This window comes from Arachis stenosperma, chromosome 9, assembly GCF_014773155.1.
Source record: "Arachis stenosperma cultivar V10309 chromosome 9, arast.V10309.gnm1.PFL2, whole genome shotgun sequence".
In the NCBI taxonomy this organism is placed as follows: Eukaryota; Viridiplantae; Streptophyta; class Magnoliopsida; order Fabales; family Fabaceae; genus Arachis; species Arachis stenosperma.
Window position 1 is genome coordinate 17869971 of NC_080385.1, and position 22302 is coordinate 17892272.

The 22302-nt window shown below is 34.9% G+C and overlaps 1 protein-coding gene across 1 annotated transcript; it reads right to left on the reverse strand.

The window, feature by feature from the left end:
• Positions 1–1175: 1175 nt before the first annotated feature.
• LOC130948689 (putative disease resistance protein At4g11170) lies at positions 1176–16754 on the reverse strand. The gene is made up of 11 exons (XM_057877532.1): positions 16385–16754; positions 16142–16304; positions 15645–15699; positions 14883–15533; positions 13310–14405; positions 12801–12944; positions 11427–11573; positions 10835–11352; positions 5302–6403; positions 3638–3931; positions 1176–3211 (listed from the first exon to the last, which is right to left on the reverse strand). Exons 4-11 carry the CDS (start codon positions 15476–15478, stop codon positions 2057–2059), a joined length of 5052 nt encoding a protein of 1683 aa, XP_057733515.1. The 5' UTR covers positions 15479–15533; positions 15645–15699; positions 16142–16304; positions 16385–16754; the 3' UTR covers positions 1176–2056.
• Between the last annotated feature and the right edge of the window lie 5548 nt (positions 16755–22302).

A 22302-nucleotide genomic window follows, 5' to 3' on the forward strand; every position in this document is an offset into this window, starting at 1 on the left:
TCTCAAACTTGCAAGTCCCCATCCTCTTCCAAGTTAATGATAGACAAACACACTCAACCTTTGGACTCGATTAAAAGTTTCTTGCCAATGCTAAGTTGCTAACTAGAGCTTGTGCCCTATTTTTCTTATTCATTCTAATTTATTGTTATATTTCCTTATCATCATAATCTCCTTTTTCTTATGACGTATTCTTTCCTTACAACTAGTCTGAAATACTCATTTTAAGGTTGAATGGTCAAATCTATTTTTAATGACAAATTACTTTTGTCATAAAGTGTCATCTCTCGTCTTAAAGCAATTTGAATATAATAATTTTTAGTTATTATTTTTAATATTTATAGTAATGAGACTAGTATTAGTAAAACAAGACCGTATCACTTTTTTTTTTTGGTCTAAGGAAAGAGAAAGAAAAAAAAACGCAACAAAAAAAAAAAGACAACAAACAAAGCTAAGAAGCCAAGGCAATAGCTGAATCCTTCTGGATAAGGTGCAAGGTCTCCTTAAGTGAATCAAACCACTCCGGCGAATGAACATCCCCTCTTTTGGAGCAACCAAATTAAATGTTGCTATTTTATAATCCATTAAATAAAATAATTAAAAATAATATAAATTTAAATTGAGTTGAAACCAGACATTAGAGTGACAACTCTCACATCGAGTCTTCAATCAATTTTTGATATATAGCCCCACAAATACTTATGTAATATTTTATGAGACCTAAAATAAAATTGAACTAAAATCAAACATTGGAAATATATTTAAGTAAGACTAAAAAAAATGTGAAAAAAAATATTAAATGATAAAAGATCATACTTTATAAAACCATTCAAAAAAGATGAGAAGATCAAATTTCAAGAATTGAGTGTTAAAAACTTTGACAAAAATCTTTCGCAATTAATAAGACAAATAAAGTAAGAGAATTTTTAAAATGTTAAACTACTCTGTTAGTCCTTACACTTTAAAAATTTTTAATTGATTCCTACACTAGTTTTAAATTTGTATTCACATCCTTACCCTTCGAAACACTTTTAGCTTAATAGACATGTTCACTAATGGTATGAGATGAATGAAAACATTTTTGTAACGTTTACCATTAAAAAAATCTAATGATAAATTTACAATCAGTACAAAGATCCAATTAAAAACTTCTAAAATGTAAAGACCTAATTATAAATTTAAAAAAACTACCAGAAATAATTTTTTTTAAAACAATTAATTGAGAGATACAACTAGAGAGATTGCAAATATGGATTCTAATCTGGTCATACATTTGTACTTGTGGCTAGTCTTGCTCACACTATGTAGGAGATTTATCTATCTACTATTTTATCAAGATTGAACGGGTGTTTAATATACCACTACAATAACGAGCATTTGATACGCCTAAAGAAACCTCATTGATAAATGGCTAGGTAATTCCTTCCCTTCAGCACCTTCCGTAAAATAATTACTAACCAACAGCCATGTCCTGATCCAACATTCTTCCTTCAATGCTGATAGATCCTCCCAAAAATCATCTTTTCTTTCGCCAAAGGTGGACCATAAACAGTACAAAAAGCACAAACAAATTTGAACTCCTTCAATCTTCCTATCATTGCCACCCATTTCATCCCTTTAATGACCCGAACACTCCATAAAATCATTGTGCCATATTCACAAGATTCCTCCTGTGTGGTTCACAGATTCAATAGCCACCGAATGCATATCACTTCCTCCCTAAATCTTGTTGCTATATCTGTAGACATAACATCCTTTTTTTTTTTTCTTTTTTGTCTCCATCACCCCCACAAAATCCACCCTTTGCCTTTTGCACTTATTGTTCATCATAAAAAACCTCCCAATCCCCGCACCCCCAGAAAGCAAAACCCCTCGCATCCCAAAAAGCTATGTTTAGAAAAGATTTTACACCAGTTATTAACACTATCAAAATCAATAGCACGAGATCATATGTAACAATAATGTTTATCAAAGATATCATTTCCAAATTCAATTCCTCTCGGTGGAATTCGTTTTGCAATAGCTAGGATCCAGTAACCATAACCCAAAGTTCCATTTCTTAACTGAAAATCTGATGTTCCAAAGGGTTTACCAGGTGGACTCCAAACCCTTTCAACTGCACAGTCACATTCTCCAATCCAGCAGATATCGACACAGCCGAGACATTGATTTGGAACATTCTTCGAGTTTGAACTTTTCTTTTCAAGAAGTTTGCACAACGTTGGTCATAAATCAAACACACATGGTCTGATGAAATCACACTTGGTGATCTATCCAAGGACACCTCTACACTCTCACCTTCATTGTCACTGATGGAAAACAACAACATGAAACCCTCTGATGGAACCTTAGGAACAACGAAGCACAAAACATAGCTCGAATTCGGGGCATATGGAGTAGAATAGAGATCAATGGTAAGGTTATCTGTTGTTGTCTGATACTCTAGCCACTCCGGAACGGTGCTCCCCGGGTAAACATACGAGGCTTTGTGTGCTCCATGATCGTTGGAATCTTCAACATGATCTTGTCCTAGCACGGACAAATGTCGCATTGCAAATCTCACGACATTGATATGAACATTCAACGCAATAGCATTGCGAAATTGTTCATGCAACATCAAACAGTTCCAGAACACAACCCTTCTCTTGTTCTCCTTCATTTGTTCATTGATGATTGGGAACAGCATTGTCTTTAAAGATGTGCAGTTATCTGCATCTAATGTTTCCACAGAGATGGGAAGTTTTGGCAGAGTTTCAAGGCTCTTGCAATTGCTTACGTCAAGATATTTCAAACTTGTAAGATGCTTGATGCTTGTGGGCAAGCTCTTGATGTCAGAGTTGGCTAAATGAAGCTTCTCAAGTTCACTTTGATATCCAATCGATGAGGGAAGTTCTTGGATAGACGTGTGTCGTAAATCCAGTTCAATCATATTTTTTGATGTCAGTGAGAATTTCTTTAATCTCTTGCAGTGAGAAAGACTCAGATAACGAAGAGATATCATGTGAGTGCTGCTTTGAAGATTGGTAAGGGAAGTGCACCAACTCAGATCCAATATCTCAAGCTTGTTGAGAGAGAAGACAGAAGGATGCATACCAGTCAAATGTAGACAGTATTTGAGATCCATTACCTCAAGATTTGTGGCTTTTGATAAGTCTGGAATCTCCTTCAATTGTGAGGAATAAGGGACCTTAAGGACCTTCAGAGCCACAAGATTCTGTACCAATCAAAACAAACTATAATATCAGATATTGAAGTGCTTTATTTCATATATAGATTAGATTTATAGGTGTTTTTAGAGCAAATAAGTTTTTTATCCTCTACCTTATTCAATACTCAACAATGGCATTAAAATTACTAGGAGCCTGACAAAGTTTAAGTTTTCAGCAGCAATTAAAAGGCAAGAACAATTTTATTTCCCCTTAGAAATACTTCAAACAATTGTTTCATTAATTAAATTAGATGGCAAACAATGGGAAGTAAGGCAATTCCTCCCTTATTCGAGCTTGGGTTACATCCTTTTTCCTAAGTAAGCATCAAACAAATGAAAATGTTTTTACTACACTAGTTAGCATCAAAACTATTATGTACAAATAATTCTCAATAAGCAAAAGTGACAGTGAATATATATTAACATAATTACCTGGACACCATGCCAAAGTTCTTCCACTTGACTATATGGTAACTCCAATATAACAAGGTTTTTTGCTGAAAATTTATCTGGTAAAGATTTAAGAGGGTAATAAGTCCAGCGAAGATATCTTATTCCAGTTGGCAATGATTGAAGCCCTTGAGGTAACCTTATGAGGTCATGCTTTCCATAGAAGTCAAGAAATTGCAAGTTATTCATCTTAGAAAATACCCAAGGGCTTAACTGGATGTCCTGAGTGGTTGTTTCTGAATAGTTTAAGCTTATGCTTCTAATGGCCTCTGTCCCCTGCTAGGAAAGTATAGTCAAAAAATAATAATAAAACAGCAAATTACATTCATACTCTCTCAAGTTTATCAAAATTACACACACCACCTATATTTGACCAGTATATATGTCTCCTCTGTTGCATCATAAAATTGAAATTGCACTAAAAATTGGTTGTAAAAGGTCATTTTTAGTCCCCCACAATTGCTCTATGAATAGAGAATTTGTAGAGAGAGAAAAACAATAACAAAAACTCCTTTTAATGTTAGTATGAAGGGTATTTATGTCATTTGAATTGAATAAAGTAAAATAAATAAAAAACGTTAAACAAAGGTGACAAACACATGTATAAAGATCTGTTAGTTACATTATCACCAACAGAGTCTTTGAACCGGCCATCAACATATAAAGGAAATCGAGTGAGGCTTGAAGACCTGTTATTGAATCAGTTGGTGCCATTAATTCTGTTGGAGGCAGGGCAATAGGAAATCTCTCTCTTTATACGAAATATCTTGAAAGGCGAAGAGCGACTACTTTTGACTTTCTGCTCGTAGTTCCTCTATTCTTAGTGTAGTGATACAGTACTAGTGCAAGAGCGCTTACGGCAGCTCGTAGCTATTGGTGGCTTCCTTCTCTTTAAGAAAGAGGGAAGGATTCACCGCTATGGAAAACACTACGGCTCCAGTGGTTTCCCTTAACCAAGCCACTGCCTATGAGTCACCAGCTCATTTTTCAACAGGCACGCGGTTAGAGCCGTGGGCTGGGCTCCTCCCACTGCTTGGGGAATTCCTAAATATAAGACTATTAGAACACCCCCCCCCCCCCCAACTATTTTAAAAAAAAGGATTTAATTGAATACGAAGGAGTCAAAGAATGTAAACCAAGATACCAAATCAAAGTAGATTGGTTTTTTTTTTTTCATTCCCAAAGAAGTGCATTTTTTATCCGAATCTTCTTCCATAATGGTAAGCAACAGTAGTATTATGGAAACAAATACACCAATCACTTTTCATAGAAGAAGTCTAGTAGGCAGATTGGTGCGAATGGAGAAGAAAAAAAAAAGATTGAATTACAAATATTTTCTGGGGATATCCATTTTCCTGGCAAAATGGATAAGGTATACCGACACAGTGGTATTTTTATACAACCCGAAAGGTTAAAAAAAGAATAAGTTTTTTGTTTAGATATGCAGTTAGTGTAATGCAAGGGAGGTGAGTGCAAACTAATCAAATAGAGGGGTGTTGTGTGTGGTTTTGATAAACCTTCGGAGTAGGTCCAAGTGTAACTTACCCAAATAATAATAACAAAAAAAAATGTACATCACATTTAAGTATTAAATTTTTCTCTATGATATAACTAACATATATGTTATAAAGAAGTTTGGCCTTTACCTGATTATATTTCAGTACATGATAAATGTCATCTGGATTCCATAATCGACTATGCTTGCCAGGTTCTTCAATAGATTCTTGGTGAACAATCTCCCAAGCCATTTCTTGTATAATATATTGCATTGTTACAACATCCTCTTTAGAAATGGTTATGAAAGCTAGATCTTCAAGTCTTTTTAATGCTGCATGTACTTGATATTCACCATCTTTCAATAAAGTTTTTAGGTAATTCACTTCCAACTTTATTCCATCAAAAAAGCATGCAATATCCAAAAATATGGATTTTTCCTGGCGATCTAAGTCGTCATAACTCAGCCTCATCATATCAAAAACCTTTTTACTCCTTATCTTCCCAAGTCTCTCTAATTCTCTTTCCCATATCCTCTTATCTTTTCCATGAAGTAGATGACCCAAAGTCTTTAGAACCAGTGGAATGCCTTTTGCATAATTGACCACCCTCTCTGCTAGCACCCTATACTCTTTTTCAACTTGATTTTGTTGAAATGCAATCAAATTGAAAAGCTGAAGTGCTTCATCAAAATCCAATGGTTCCACCTTGTACACAGCATTATCAGAAGCATAGTTTGCAAGCACTTGCCTATCTCTAGTTGTTACAATAATTCTACTTCCTGATCCAAACCATTGAGGATTTCCAACTAAAATTTTCAATTGCTCTGATTCAGCAACATCATCAAGAACAATAAGAACCTTCATATGACCAATTCTCTTCTCAACATAAGTAGGCAATCCATTTTGTGTGTAAATTTCAAGATTTTCACCTAAGAGTTTGGAGAAGAGTTCACTCTTCAAATAAATTATTCCATGTCTCAGGGATTCTTCCCTTACGTTTCCTAGAAAAACAACACTTTCATATTCATCACGCAGTAGGTTATAAACTTCTTCAGCAATTGTTGTCTTTCCTATACCACCCATTCCCCAAATCCCAATCACACGGACGTTTTCTGGCTCTTGGCGTAGTAAGAATTCTACACGAGCAATTGATTTGCCAATTCCAACAAGTGCTCTTGAATAAACTTGGCGCATTCTTTTCAACCTAGTATTCACGTGTTGGATGATTTTTTCAATAAGCTCATCATCATTCCTATGCAACAAACATAAGATATCAGACAAAATGTGTAAACTTCAATGCTATTATCATGACTAATTTATGTTTAATATTTAGTCATTTTTTAAATTTAAAAAACTTGTGACCAAAGCAACCAACTACTTTTGCTAGATGGGACGTTTTCTTTACTAGCTCCATTCCAGCATTAAGATCAGGTCTCCATTCACTTTATGAATGGGTAATTACTTTTTTTTATTTAGCCCTATTCTGACCTATTTAGGACAGTGCCTCTACCCACTTTATCGATGGAGATTATCCTTACCAGCTCTATCTAACCCTAAAGCCAGGGCCTCCTTCCATTTTGTTGAATGGAGACTTGCTTTTTATCTAGCCCTATTTCGGCCTTTTAGGCTAGGGCCTCCACCATTTCATGGGTGGGGAATTATCCTTTATCTAACCCCATTTGGGCCATTTAGGCTAGGGTCTCCACCAATTATATGGATAGGAGTTTATCTTTTGAAAACATCTACTTAACTTAAATCAATATTGTCAATAAAAGGAAGTGCATATTGAAAAGATGCTAATCATCGATTGATAGTAGAAAATAACATACTTTGGCTAACATAGTCTCTATTCATAGATAGGAAGATATTAGAGAAACTAGGATTTATCACCAGTTTCTTGGTTTTTGGTTCTTGGCTCATGGATACATTGTTCTTACTCAAGTTGTGATTCAAACATCTCTCTCTCCTTTCAATTGCCTATAAAATACATTTTTCAAGCGAAGACAATCGTTTAGCTTATGAGCTCCTGATTCATGCATAATACAAAAGTTTAGATCTTGTTTCTCGTTCTTTGGCTCTTTGTCCTTAACATACCTTCACTGACCCAATCATCCACTAGTTGACCCAGTTCCTCTCCTACCAAAGTGACTAGAGGTAGGTCATTCATTTGCTTTATGTAATCACTTTAGGCTCCTCCTCATGTTCCCAGTGTGATTCTCGCTTTCTCCCCCCACTCTTCTCTTCCTTGGTAGTCTTCATGACCTCTTCTTGGCTTTTCTATCTTAGGCCATCTTGAATAATCAGTATCTTCCTCATTGCTTCTCTGTTTCTATTCCGTGAACACTGATAGTGTTTGGTTAGTGTCTATGTCTACCAGAGACATAAAAACAGTGGCACGTCCACCATTTGTTAGATGAAACACAAATTTTCAATAAACACAGTGGCACACAAGTGCACACAAGTGTCTCTCCTTCTCCTTCAAGCTGAGATACATATTTTAAACATGGACATAGTTTGTAAGACACGTTTTCCCTTATCTTCTTTTCTTATTTCCAATTCTAATCCTCTTTTCTTATTTCCAATTTTATCCATCATCTTTTAACATTTTCACCTCTTTTCTCCTCAAACCTTCCTTCTTCTCACCCTCCACTGATCCTCCCTACCTCCCACCCAAATCTGACACCTCTCATCCTCCTCCTTGCCTCTCTTTGCCGCCTTCCCTCCTCTTCCCCCTCGCTCTTTTCGTCACCTCCCCTCTTCTCCCTCTCCCTCCCTTTCTCTTGTTTTTGCCTTCCCTAATCCTCCCCCCCCCCCCCCCCCCCCCCCCCCCCACCTTACGTCTCTCCGCGAATCTACGCCGTGCCCCTTCTCCTTCCGCCTCAACCTCCTCCCGGCCGCCTTTGACTTCATGCTCCTTCGTGTTCCTCGCCTGTCATCGTCGCCCTCTTCCTTCTTCCCTCTACCTCCTCTTCCTCCTGTATGTATGTCACGTTTGGATCAGCTCTATCATCGTCATGTTGAGTTTGTGAGCATTCAAATATGCTTCGTTTTAGTTATCATCGCTTTCCGCCATTGCTAGATCTCCTCCAAACACCCTCTGCCTCTGTTGTCATTGTATTACTCCCCCCTATCTTTCTCTCAAACATCTTGTGTCAAGTTTTTGCTTATTGTTCAATTAAACAAATTGCATTTTGTTTTGAAAATCGTTTTTTTTTTAATTGAATCTGTTTGAATACGAGTGGTTAAGATGGTAATTTGAGATGTGAGAAGTTACTGACACAAGATTTGAGTGTCAGTTACAAATGTTCAAATTTTGAAACACATACATTCTCTCTCATCACACCTTCAAATACACATTTTCAACCTTCTATTTCCACTCTTTACCAATCCTAAAATTGGACCTTCACTCTCTTCTTTCTCAAACCTTCTACTCACTTCATCATCACCTTCTTTTCATCTCCCAATCTTCTCTATAGACCATGGATCAACAATACATTCATGGAATCCATATCCCCTCAAAAAGGGAATATGACCATAAGAAGATGTTTACTTCAGAAGCAAACCAGAATCTGTACGGGACTAAGTTCAATCAAAGGGATGTATGCCCTGGAAAAGTGTTGCCACTAAATGTTTTAAACGGAATTCCTATGGTGGAGGAGGCTTTGCAGTTTTAGCAATGGAGAAGGTTTATAGCCTTGTGAAAGGTCTACTACCTAGTAAGGGCCTTCAACTGCTTCTTAAGAGGAAGGAGGGCAATAGCTACCTGAGATTCTTCGTGCAAGATAGGCACTTCACCCTTTAACTGTATGATTTGGCTGAGATCGCTGGATCGGTGAATGCTGGAGTTGAATGTCTAAACAAGGAGGATTTCTTAGATGATGTAGGGACTGATGCTGAGAATGTCCACTTGGTGCTCACTGGGAAGGTTATGGAAATTGAGAAAATCCATACCACACAGCTTCCACCTAGGGCAACAGCTTAGTACATGTGATTCACAGCACCATTCTGCCCAAAAAGGGGAATGCCAATGTACTGACCCCATAGGCTTCTCTATTTCTGTCTTCTCATTGTAAGGAGCATCAATCTTCCTCACTTCATCATGGAGTATATGCTAAGGAAAGGGTAAGTTTACACAAGGAAGAATGTTGGTGCGCGATATGGAATGCGGCTCACTGTTGTTTTTTAGCACAATGGAATGGACTTGTCTGAGGAGTTGTATATATATAAAATAGAGTTGTTCTCTTTCAGCACCTTCAAAAGTCAAGTTTCTGAGATGGTTGTCGCTAAGGAACCTCAGATTTGGGAGAAAAAGAAGCAAGCACAGAAATGAAGGCCCTAAACCATAATCTCAGAAGGCTCCTTCACCACCAAGACAGTCTGTGAAAGCTGTTGAGGTTTATCCTAGTGTCTTAAGGCAACCAATGCTCAAGCTGGTAGCTACAACAAGACTTAGAACTCAAATCATTCATGACAATGGTGCTGAAGCTGAAAGCAGTAAACCTCAGAAGGCAGTCTCTCAGCCACCCATTCCTTCACCTAAAACTGTTTCTCTAAGGACTTCGAGGGTGAACACAGGGCTGCAAAAAGAAAGATTGTGATAGAACTTGAGAGTTCTGAGTCATCTAATGAAACTATTGGAGAAGCTCTGAGAAGAGGTTCTAAGGCTCAAAAGACTCAATCTGAGACTTCTGAAGCCCCTAAGGGTGTTCAAACAACCTCAGCAGTTGAGCAGGCACAAGTAATTTATGAAGTGCCAAGAACTGATATATCTGTTAAGCTTCATAGATAATCTAAAGTAAGTCATGCTGATATATATGGGTACCTTAGAAAGAGCTCAAGGAGAATTTGAAGTGGCTAGGGCTGGTGAAGCCACCTTAGAAAGAAACCAGGATGAAGAAACCAGGATGAAGCTTCTATCGCTTCTCCTTCACCAAACCTACTAAGACGATTTTGTGAGTAGGGGAAGAAGAAAAGAGTTCTCACTGAAGCTAAGAAGAGCAATGCTTCCTACATCACTTTTGTTTTGTCTCTATTTGAAGCTAGTGTGACAAGTGGAGTTAGTAATAGAAGAGTTGAGGAGGTTCTAGGGAAAAGAACATCATGGGAATACAATAGTATTGAGACTGATACGATATAATGTACATTGTAGGCATCCCAACCACTTGTGAGAATCTTGGCCTCTCAACATTCTGTTGAATGTGGAGAATTGGCCATGGGTCCAAGGAAGGAAGTCTTCAAGGATATTAGAACCCTTCAATGATTCCTTTTGTATTCAAGGATCAACCTACAAATTGTAGGAAGGCCACCACCACCAAAAAGAAAAACCCAAACAAGTGTTTGACTGCTCCATAAGCTTAATGCAGAAGTTAGGTAGTGTTCATTTTAACTGAGAAGGAAGTTCAACTATATGAGAGCCAAAAGAATATATGAACATGGCCAATAGATGGTTTCATAGATGTGCATAACTTTCAACCAAAACAACATATGCATATAATCCCTCTATTCCATATTTATGTCATTTTAACTTTTCCAGAACACTCAGATCAATGAATACCAATTATGAGAACATTAACTTCATAAAGAATTATTCATCAATATGGAATGGAGGGAGTATATGATACAAGTAATTTTAAATAATCAATTATGAGAACATTTTAACTATTGTTCGGAAAAGTAACATTACCTAAACGTTGATGAAACAAATCCTGGTAAAGTAGTTAACTCCTTAGAAGCAGATCTCCATCGTTGCACATTTTCCTCACCAATGTATTTCTCATATGTATGAAATGCATTGGTTAAAGTCCCCTTTTGATGTCGTACATCATACGGATGCACTTTATAAAAAACAGGAATAACAATCTGTCCGTATTTTGTTCTGCACTCCATTATTTTCGCAAGCTCATCCAAGCACCAACGAGAAAAAGCATAACGCTCAGAGAATATGACCAATGAAATCAACGATGCCTCAATTGATTGGAGAAGCTTTTGTGAAATTTTATCCCCTGGCTCAAGCTCATTGTCCATGAAGCTGACAATTTGCTTCCGGAATAATGCCTTAGTCAAATGGCTAAGGAAACCTGTACGAATATCTGTGCCACGAAAGCTGATGAAAACATCATATTTTATTTGAGGAGCTGGTGGTGATGTCTTTGGGTATGAAGGAGGAGCATCTTGCTCTGGAATAATCAGTGTCTCAGGTACCTACATTAAATTAAGAAAAAATAACCAAGAATGCAACGAATTTGAGTTAAAAAGAAAATGTGTACCCTGTTCACCTGCTCTAGCGAGAACTCAGGAGTATAATTTGCCAGATCACCATATCTTTTCCCATTATGCAAAGATTCAGGTCCAGTGTGAAGATTTGGGTCTGTTGGGATACTACAGGTGCCCTTGCTAAAGTTAGCAAATGTTTCAGGGCTTAGCTGCAACACAATAAAAAAAAAAATGTCAAACATTCTATGCAACATATTTTGCTAAATAAAATTAAATAATTTAAATCATTTGTAGAAATATTTTTAGAATAATGGATCTCTTTAGTTTCTATGTTAAATTTGAACTAATAAGGAAGAAAGAGATAGGTCAATTCGAGTTAAAAAGAAAATTTGTCTTATTTGTTAGCTCTATATTATCCCAAATTTAGTTTTGATGATTAATGATTAATACAATACAAATATAATTCAAAAAAACTATTTAATGTGTTATCTAACTCTTTGTTTGAGGACACATTTGTTTTTTTCAAGAGTGTAACCAAACAAGTCTTATTAATATTTCGGAAGGGCATACTTGTAAAGCAATCATCTAAGAGCATAAATTTGAGCTTTCATCCCATCTCGGAAGTTAGATGTCACAATTCCAGACCCCAGAAGCTGAGGTATTATCCGAAAGACCTCAAAAAGCCACTACTCACAAAGGATATGTTTTGGCTCCAAAATGAGCATGCTCAATTGCTCACCAAGCTTGAACTGATTGAAGCGAGCTTTTCTCTCTCCTCTATATTGCTTTTTATGAAACTTATTGTAAATAGAAAAAAAAAGTTTGTACATGCCAAAAGCATGTCTCATTTCTATGTAATTCAAGGAATCAAGTGGCAAAGATGGAAAAAGGCTTTCAACATTCACAATTTACTAGGTATTCATAATTTTTTCGTGTTGTTCATCTTTCTTTGATAGAAAATCTCTTCATAGCTCAGAAAAGAATAGATTAGTGTTTGTAATCTACGTCTATCATAATATATGTAGAACCATATTCTCAAACACAAACTAAGTGTTCCTACTTTAAGACAATACCCTGGAAGAAACCTAAGAAGTTTGAGTGTTTCTCACACAATCATATACTTCCTTTTGTAACACAAATCGATAACCAAAGAGCTTAGCCTGAGAAGACTTGAGAAGAGAATATACAAACTTAAATCCTTTGTGATTTGAATAATTGCATAGCATGGAAAAGATTAAGAAAAGATATTTGAAGTTATTAAATTATTGGATCTGAGTTGAGATAGTTTGAGAAGACTAATTGAAATACTATCTTGTATCATTGTTTGATAAACTTTCTCAAATTTTTTTCATGCAAAAAAAAAAATAAAAAATTAAAAAATTAAAACATGATGCAACCTCCCATTCTCAAGTATCTTGAGTCATTTTATTGTTTACCTGCTCCGAGAATTCAGGAGTATAATTTGTTAGATCATCATATCTTTGCCCATTATGCAAATATTCCGGCCCCGGATGAAGATACAGGTCTGTTGGGGGACTACAGGTTCCCTTCCTAAAGTTAGCAATTGTTTCACGACTTAGCTGCAACACATTAAAAAAATGTCAAACATGCTCTGCAACATACTTTGCTAAGATGAAATAATTAAAATCTGACATATTTTTAGAATTTTGTTATCTGAACATGACTTTTCAAAGTTTTCATCCATATCCATACATAGAATTCACATACGAAGAGCTAGGCAATTCATGCTGTAAAATAGAAAATAAGATATTACTAGCGAAGTTGTGATATAGGTCTCCAGTTGTTTACAGAGAGATAAGCACAGAATTCTCTTATCATTGAATATGAAATTCCAAGTTATTTGCAAGAATTTTCATATAGACATGGCTTTCAGAAAAATCATGCACAAATGTAATTTTAATTTTTTACAATTTCTAGCTTTTACCTTGTCATCTAGGGATTGACAAATCTCGTTAGGCCCCTGTAATTGAATTTGCTTTCCTGAGTCTTCAATATATTCTTGCCGAACAATCTCCCAAGCCGTTATTTGAACAATGCCATGGATTGATACAATATTTTCTTGAGAAATATGTACAAGGCATTTATCTTGCAGCCTTTCTAACCCAGCAGCCACTGAATTAACATGATCTTTCAATAACATTTGTATATCACCAACTGTCAAATTCAACCCATTGAAAAAACACGCAACATACAAGAATATCTTTTTCTCCTCACGATCAAGTTCATCGTAACTACGTCTCATCACATTATGCACTTCTCTAATAGGCACTATTTTATGTTTCTCTAATAGGCTTTCCCACACTTCTCTGTCTTTTTCATGAAGAAGGTAACCCAAAACATCAAGAACAAATGGAATGCCTTCAGCATACTTGATCACCCTCGCCAACAGCGCATAACTCTCGCTTTCAAGATGTTTTTGCGTGAAGAAATTCAGATTGAAGAGCTGAAGTGCTTCATCAAACTGCAACGGCTCAAGTTTGTATATATAATCAACTTCTTTAGCAAGTACTTGCTTATCTGTGGATGTTACAATGATTCTACTACCAGGGCAAAACCATTCTCGTTTTCCAAATAAAACTTTTACTTGCTGAAAATCATTGACATCATCAAGAACAATAATAACTTTCATGTGACAGAGTCTTTTCTGAAGAAAATGGGGTAATCCATGTGAGCCATCAATTTTTAAATCTTGTTTTCCTAACAGTTCGGAAAAAAGTTGATTCCTTAATGCATGCACTCCTTTTCTGCCTGAGTTCTCTCTTACGTTTTCCAAAAAACAAGAACCTTCAAACTTGGAACGTAATCTATCAAACACTTCTAGTGCAAGAGTTGTCTTACCCATACCAGGCATGCCCCAAATTCCAATGACCCGAACATCCTCTAATGTTGGGCTTAATATTAATTCCAAAAGTGAAATTGGTTTGCCAATTCCTACAAGTTCTTTTGAGTTAACTTGCTGTCGGTCATTCAATTTCTTTAAGAGACATTTGATGACTTTTTCAATTAAATCAGCTTCAGTCCTATATAACAAAAGAATGAGAAAATCTAATGACATTATTACAAATTTAAGAGTAAATAACATGTAATTTAATTTTTAAAAGATTTATGTAATATTCGTGAAATTTAGTGTCTCAAAGATTTGGGATGTCCCGAAAGATCAAAACCGATATCATATCAGTTCCAACAAACCAAATTACATATTAAGCTATAAAAATCATACTACGTGTACACCAAAAGTCAACAACTGTATAGAAATACATATTTAATGTTCCACGAAAAAGATTCTCATCTTATTGTTAAAAACTTTGAATATACTGTTGCCTGATTATTAGCTGAAAAAATGTTTGAATCAATATGTATAAATATACACAAATACATTCTGCCTGATTTGATAAGTGATAACTGATTTCTAGTGTACACATAACATTTTTATAACTCTAAAATGAATACCAGAGGGCAACTCTTGAACATCATTTATTTGACGGGTGATAACTTACATTTTTTTTTGTGTAAATCCAGCTAAATCAGCAGATTTGTTTAAAGCACTTCTCCAGCTTTGAATCCTGACTGAGGTATACTTCTTTTCATGTTCAACAAATGGAGCACCAAAAGTTCCACTTTGATTGCGTACATGAGAGACCTTTACAGTACTGTAGAAAACTGGTATCACAATGTGGCTATCTTTTTCTTTGCACTGAAGTATTTTCACAAGCTCATCCAGACACCAACGTGAAGAAGTATAGTTTGGTGAGAATATAACCAATGAAATGAATGACTCTTCAATTGCGGTAAGAAGGGTATCCGGTATTTCATTTCCTGTCTCAATGTGATCATCTACGAAATAGATTATCTTTTCACGAGATAAAGCCTTAACCAAATGGCTGAGGAAACCATCGCGGATGTCATCACCCCTGAAGTTAACAAAGACTTCATGCTTTTTTTGAGGAGCATGTCTAGAAAGAGATGCATCTCGGCATGAAGTACCGTTTGAGTTTACATTTGCCGCTGCACACACCAACTTAGAAACAAGCAAGAGACAAACCAATACAGCATATTTTACTTGAGAAACTTGAGCAGAAAAGGAATATGCCATTGAGTTTGAAATATGTGCACTCTGTAGATCTTTCCCTGTCGCTAAACCACAATAACTGAAAAAGAAGACATCAATGATCAAACATCTCAAATAACTTTGTATCCAACACTGATTCAAATTAACAGCCAAGGAAAGAGAGAAAAGAAAAAGAAGGATGCATTCATACTGTGTCCTTCTGGTCCTTCATTAACAGGATTTCAGATCCATCTTTGATTCTTTGCCTGGATAGCAGCTTATAGAAATCAGATTAAGCTCTTGTCCATATAGGAATCATTGTCAGATGCAATCAAATGACAATATATAGCATGTTTCTTATTAGAATGGAGTACCAAGTTACTCAAGAAAATGATTATATTGTTGACAAAATTATTCATGGAAGAAAATAAGTTTTCCTGATATACAAAAAGGCTTGATTCATTTGGACAATATTGTTAGCAACATGATTACTTTGGGATAATTTTCATACTACAATCTTGTTAAGAATTTCAATTGCTGGTGTTAGTCTTAAATTTTTCACTTCAGTTTCAACCGAAGTAAGCAAACTATCTTCCCAAAACCAACGGCTATCACTACAATACAGCCACACAAGAGAAGCTAGACAATATAAATGGAAAACCAAACAGAAAGACATCAACTCAAACAAGAAGATCATTACTTACTTACCCTGAATGATTTTACACATTTAGTACTCTGGATGCACAGAGACTAGATTGAAGTCCTCATGGTATGTGTTGCAATAAATAAGTCAACAACTTTGCAATTGAATTGCATTTTTGGGTCGTCTTTTTTTAATCTTTTACCCCTAGAGGGTGGAGACCACCTACATCTATTTCAAATATAAAAATGGATATTGGTTCAGCAATTCTTATGTTTGAATAATTGAAAAGTTGGCGCGTTCTTCTTTACCATACACCTGATGCACGACAGTAGCTTCTCCTGCCAGACCATCGATGCACCATCACTTTCATTTTTCGTTTTCGTCATTCCATAGAAACCATGCCGTTATGCTCGACCGTTGCCCTAACCATCCATCATCCGCCGTCAAGATTCCCTGTGCCACCACCGCAACCAAGAACACCGATTGCAGAAACTTTGTCCTTTACGCCGATGCAACGCCTGGTCATCGCGGTACCTATCTGACGACAGTGACAACGGGTTGAAAAAGGAGCGCCGGTGCGATGACTGTGATTGCATGGTTGATAGATATGAGTATGACACATTGACACATTGACACATGAGTGACACTGAGGGCGACGCTGGCTTGCCCCATCTGAGAGAAAACCATTTAGTTCATAGAGAATAAACGGGGGAATGGATCAAAAATCTCATCTTTGATTGTTCTCTCTCTTATTTAATTTTAGTCTCACTTATAGAATTAAAGGTGAGAGATCATACTTTATTCTCTCAAGTTTTAAAAAAAAATGAAGAGGATTCATTTCCAAATAAACGGTGGTCTTTTGCCGTTTATTTTATTGGTGAAACTAAAATTTTAAAATTTAACAAAAATTTTAAAAATATTTTTAATTTTTATTTTATTTTAATTTTATTTTAAAAATTTTTATTTACTTTAAATATATTTTTAGTGGCTAAATTTTTAAAAAATTTAAAATTAATCTAATAATAATGTATGAAAATTATACTTGATTTACTTATATTGATGGTTGTTCTTATAAATTTATTGTTAAATTAGTTTTAAATTTTTTGAAAAATTAGTTGTCAGGAGTATATTTGATACAAATCGAAAATTTCTGAAAAAAAAATTAAAACAACATAAAATTTAAAAATATTTTTAAATTTTTTTATCAAATTTTAAAGAAAAAAAATATATTTTACCCAAAAATATTTAAAAAATTATTTAATTGTGAGACATCATATTTTTCTTTTTTAAAATAAAATTTTAAAATTTAGAAGATTAAAAAAAATTAAATATAAAAAGATCAGAATGAAATTCAAGAATACGGAATTCGAGCGTACAAATTTAGCTCACAACAAATTTTTTAAAAGATGTGACGATAAAACAACACTGAAGTCTGAATGATTTTTTTTGGTGACTTGAAATCTTAATGACTTGAAAATTAATAAATTTTATATTTTTTTAAGTGATAAATAAATTTTTATATTTAATAAATAATTTATTTATTAAATTTAAATTTTTATAATAATATTTAAATATATAAAAAATTAAAATAAAATATAATTTTATAAACTTTTTATTTGTTAAAAAATATGATTATTTAAAATAAAAGAATTTTAAAAAATTAATTGACAAAAAATATCAAATTTTAAAAATAAAAATTTTTTTAATAATAATTACAAAAATTTATATTAAAATTTAATTTTTAAAATTATTTTTTATAATATATATTCTATATTTAGTTTTTTTATATTTTTTAAATCTATCAAAAATTTATTTATTGTTAATATTTTTTGAGATTTATTTTGTCAGCATTATAAACTTTTAAGTACTATTTAGATAATTTATTCTTTTTTTAAATATGGTTGGGACGAATTATAAAATACAAAACGGAGTGCAAAATCAAAAATTTTCATTTTTAATAACAATGGTTACAAAATGTTCATTTTTTTATAAGAAAAAAATGGAATTATATGAAAATAGAAAGGTGAAATTTATTGAGATATGTAATATGTTACATATTTAAATATTATTATCATCCATGTTCATCTAAGTAAATTTAACATTAACAAAACAATTCTCATTAAAAGAGCGTGATTGCGAGCAAAAGTGATTGCTTCTTCTTTTTTGCGATCCTCTTCCTCCTCTTCCTCTTCCTCTTTTTTCTCTTCTTTCTCCTTCACGTTCTTCTTCCTCTTCCTCCTTCTCCTCCTCCTCCTCTTTTTTCGCGTTCCTTCTTCTACATATATTTTTTCCTTATCATCATATTTTTATTATTGTTGATGTTACTATAATTTTTTTTCTTTTTCTCCTTCTCTCCCTAGTGGTGAGAATGACGAGTTTTGAATTGTGTAAAACAAGACCAAATATACCTTAATTCACTCAGAAATGAACCGAAATTATATTCAAAATAAACTGAAAATTAAATTCAGAATATAGACTTGTTTCAAAACAAGCACAAACTAAGTGTGCCTTATTTAAATCCAAAATGAATTGAAATTATTTAATGATTGCGACACATAAATACACAAATAAAATTGAGTCATGAACAAAAACACATCCAAATTCATCAAGTAATTTTGCAGCATTATGTGTTTCTTTTTCTTTTGTTTGATTAGATAAACAAGACAAGAAAAAGAAGAACATGATGAGTACATTTTTGCTTGCAAAAGTCATTTTTGCTTGCAAAAGTCATTTTTGCTTGCAAAAGCTATTTTTGATGGGTATACATAGTAATTTTTGTCTTTAATGAGTAGATATATCAGCTTATTCAACTTTTGTGGATAAAAATAGTAGTTTACTCTATTATTTTTGTTGTCATTATTGTTACCACTACGAGCAAGGTGAGGTGAGAAATGAAAAAGACAGAAGTGGAAGATTGAAGTGACTAAGATTGAAGGTGAGATTGTAGAAAAGATGGAGTTGACACTTAGAATGTGTTTGGAAGAAGAGAGACAGAATTAAATTAAGTTTTTGTATTGTGTTTGATGTAAAATATATTGGATTGAGTTATGTCTCAATGTTATATTTAGTTTAAGATAAATATAGAAATTGAGAAATAAATTTAAAATTTAAAATGTTAAATGAGGATTTTTTAAAAAATATATTATTAAAATTTCAGTCTCTAACCACCAAACACAATATTAAATCCTACTCCAGTATTTAAAAATAAAGACAATATATTAATTTATATTTGCATATTTATATATTTTAATATAAATTTATATTTGTCAATGAACTATATTTATAGCATAATTTTCTCATTTTTATTTAAAAATTTTGAGTTTGAATCTCACTTCTAATTTTAAAAAAATATATATAAATTTATAATTTTATATATTTATATATTTTATATTTATTTATTTATATATTAATATATTCTATATTTTTTATTAAAGTCTATTAATATTAACAGTCTTTTGATAATAAAATTTCATCATTTATGAAAATGGCATGTGCAAAAAATTATTTGTAATCATTTTAGATGCCCCTTATCATTTGGCCAGAAATTTTTTTTATGAAACGGTGTTTGGTGTTATTCCCCAAGATGAAAACATGGAGTGTTAAACTGGGAGGTGGTGAGCTCACCCTTCTCACAGACTAGGAGATACCGAGTCTTTTAATTTCTAAAATATATTTCATTATATGCGAGAATAATTTTTAATTTTTTTTTTTTAATTTTGGAATTGCATCTCGCTACTAGCGAGAAGTTTTTTTTTTTATATATTTTAAAAATCCATAACGTTCGCCAGCAAAAACTTTTTTTCTAATAAAAACACGATTAGAGAGAGATGACACGATATTTTTGGATATTCGTAAAGTACAAAAAGTTCCCTTATCAGATTAAATTGATTAAGTCAATCTCTCATTTCATGTGAAATATTAGTAATTTAATATTATTTCAAACAAAACTTGCTGTTTTACGAAAAAATAATTAAAAAATTAGTTTTTATTTCTATATAAATAAATAAGTTAACCTAAAAAAAACAAATCACAGATTTATTTATTTTTTTCTACTTCTATCTTTTTAGTTATAATTTCTCTTCGACTTTTAGAATATGAGAGTATTAGAGTTGAGAAATTTTGTTTTAAAAGTAATAAAAAGTAAACGTGTGTTTATTAGTATATTTTGATGATAAAATTATACTATAAACAAATGAGAATGTAAAATTTATTTGTGTGAATCCAAACTGTTCATACCCTGGCCCAATGTTAAGGGCCCAGGACCAATCGAAAGGCCTGATCCACTAGGTTAAGCCTATCGAAGCACCCACCTCCATCCAAGAGGTCGGTGTTAACCCCGACTTGGTATGAAGAAGTCGGTTGCGAGATTAGCTGGCAGATAAATACTCATTCAAATGAGTAACCGCCCCTGAAATCTCTCCAACCACTTCATAAAGCCATATCTTAACCTCCCTAAGATAATGGGACGGTTATTATCCTAAAGATACGGCACTACTCCAACGGTGGTTATTGGCTCACCACTATAAGTACACTGACACGCCTCAGGTATTCCTAAGTCCAATACTCTCTAAGACCTGCTCACACCCTTGCTAACTTAGGCATCGGAGTGTCTTTGCAGGTACCACCCCCCATTCACACGCGAGCACAAGTCGGACGGAGCCTCCCGAGTTGCGGACCCACACGGAGTCCTCCTCCATCATACACTTGGGCCGCCGAACGCCATCCATTGGACTAATCTCCGGTTACCCATCGTAACATTGGCGCCGTTGCCGGGGACCCAAGAGATCATCCCTTGATGGCAGAAAGATCCCATGAAGAAGGCCACGTTGAAACAGATTCTGAGCAAGAGAATCTAGGCCTGGGCAACGACAATGAAGACACAGCCCAACATCAAGATAACGACCAACACAGAGAGGGTACCTCTGGAATGAAGAATCCAAAGGTAAACTCCTCAGATGGACGTGAATCAGAAAAGGGTGGACCATCCCACGTAACAGAATTGATGGGACTAGTCCATAGCCGCCTGGAGCAATTGGAACAAGAGCGGGAGAGGCAAAAGGAAACCGAAAGGTACCTTAAGGAAGAGATGGAACGGCGAAGAGAGTTGGAAAGAAAACTCTTGCAGCTAGAATCCTCTCTCAAGAACTCCCGCGACGAAGGAGAAGATCAACCCCCAGGCGGAGAAGATCCTTTCAGCGAGGACATAATGAGGGCAAAAGTTCCAACGAACTTCAAAAGCCCTGATATGGACCTCTATGATGGAACTACGGATCCAAAGCATCATCTTAGCAACTTCAAAAGTCGGATGTATCTAGCTGACGCCTCCGACGCTACGAGATGCAAGGCTTTCCCGACCACTTTGTCGAAAGCAGCGATGAAGTGGTTCGATAGCCTTCCCCCAAGATCCATCACCAGTTTTGAAGACCTCTCAAGAAAATTCTTGATGAGGTTCTCAATCCAAAAAGATAAGGTAAAACATGCACCGAGCCTCCTGGGGATAAAACAGGAGGTCGGAGAATCTCTACGAGCCTATATGGAAAGGTTCAATAAAGCATGTTTAGAAATCCAAGACCTGCCCACGGAGGCAGTAATAATGGGGTTAGTCAATGGACTTAGAGAAGGTCCCTTCTCACAGTCCATATCTAAAAGACACCCCGTCTCTCTAAGTGATGTACAAGAAAGGGCCGAGAAGTACATCAACATGGAAGAGAATGCCAAATTAAGAGACCTAGGTTCACGACCTGGACCCACTTCCTCCCCTAGGGAGAGGGAAAGGGAAGTCAGGAAGAAGGAAGAACCCGGTCTCGAAAGGCCCAGAAAGTATCACTCTTATACTCCTCTAAAGACTTCTATAGTGGATGTATACAGAGAGATATGCAACACTGAAAGGCTGCCACCCCCAAGACCTATTAAAAACAAAAAGGGGGAAGTCGCAGCGAGTATTGTGAGTACCATAAAATATATGGTCACTCCACCAACGACTGTTACGACCTCAAAAATGTGATAGAAAAGCTGGCTAGAGAAGGCCGGCTTGATAGATATCTCATGGAGAGGTCGGACATCCATGGAAAGAGAAAGCGGGATGACATGGACAGGAGAGATCCGCCACCACAAACCCCAGAGAGACATATCCACATGATCTCAGGAGGATTTGCGGGAGGTGGGATCACCAAATCTTCTCGCAAAAGACATCTCAAAAGAGTCTATCAGGTCGGGGATGAGACAC

Coding starts and splice junctions, on each gene's coding strand:
- LOC130948689 (XM_057877532.1), bottom strand. CDS start 15,478: ATGGCATATTCCTTTTCTGCTCAAGTTTCTCAAGTAAAATATGCTGTA. Junction 14,406..14,882: donor GGATTTACACAAAAAAAAAT/GTAAGTTATCAC, acceptor TTTGTTATATAG/GACTGAAGCTGATTTAATTG. Junction 11,353..11,426: donor CTGAGTTCTCGCTAGAGCAG/GTGAACAGGGTA, acceptor AATTTAATGTAG/GTACCTGAGACACTGATTAT.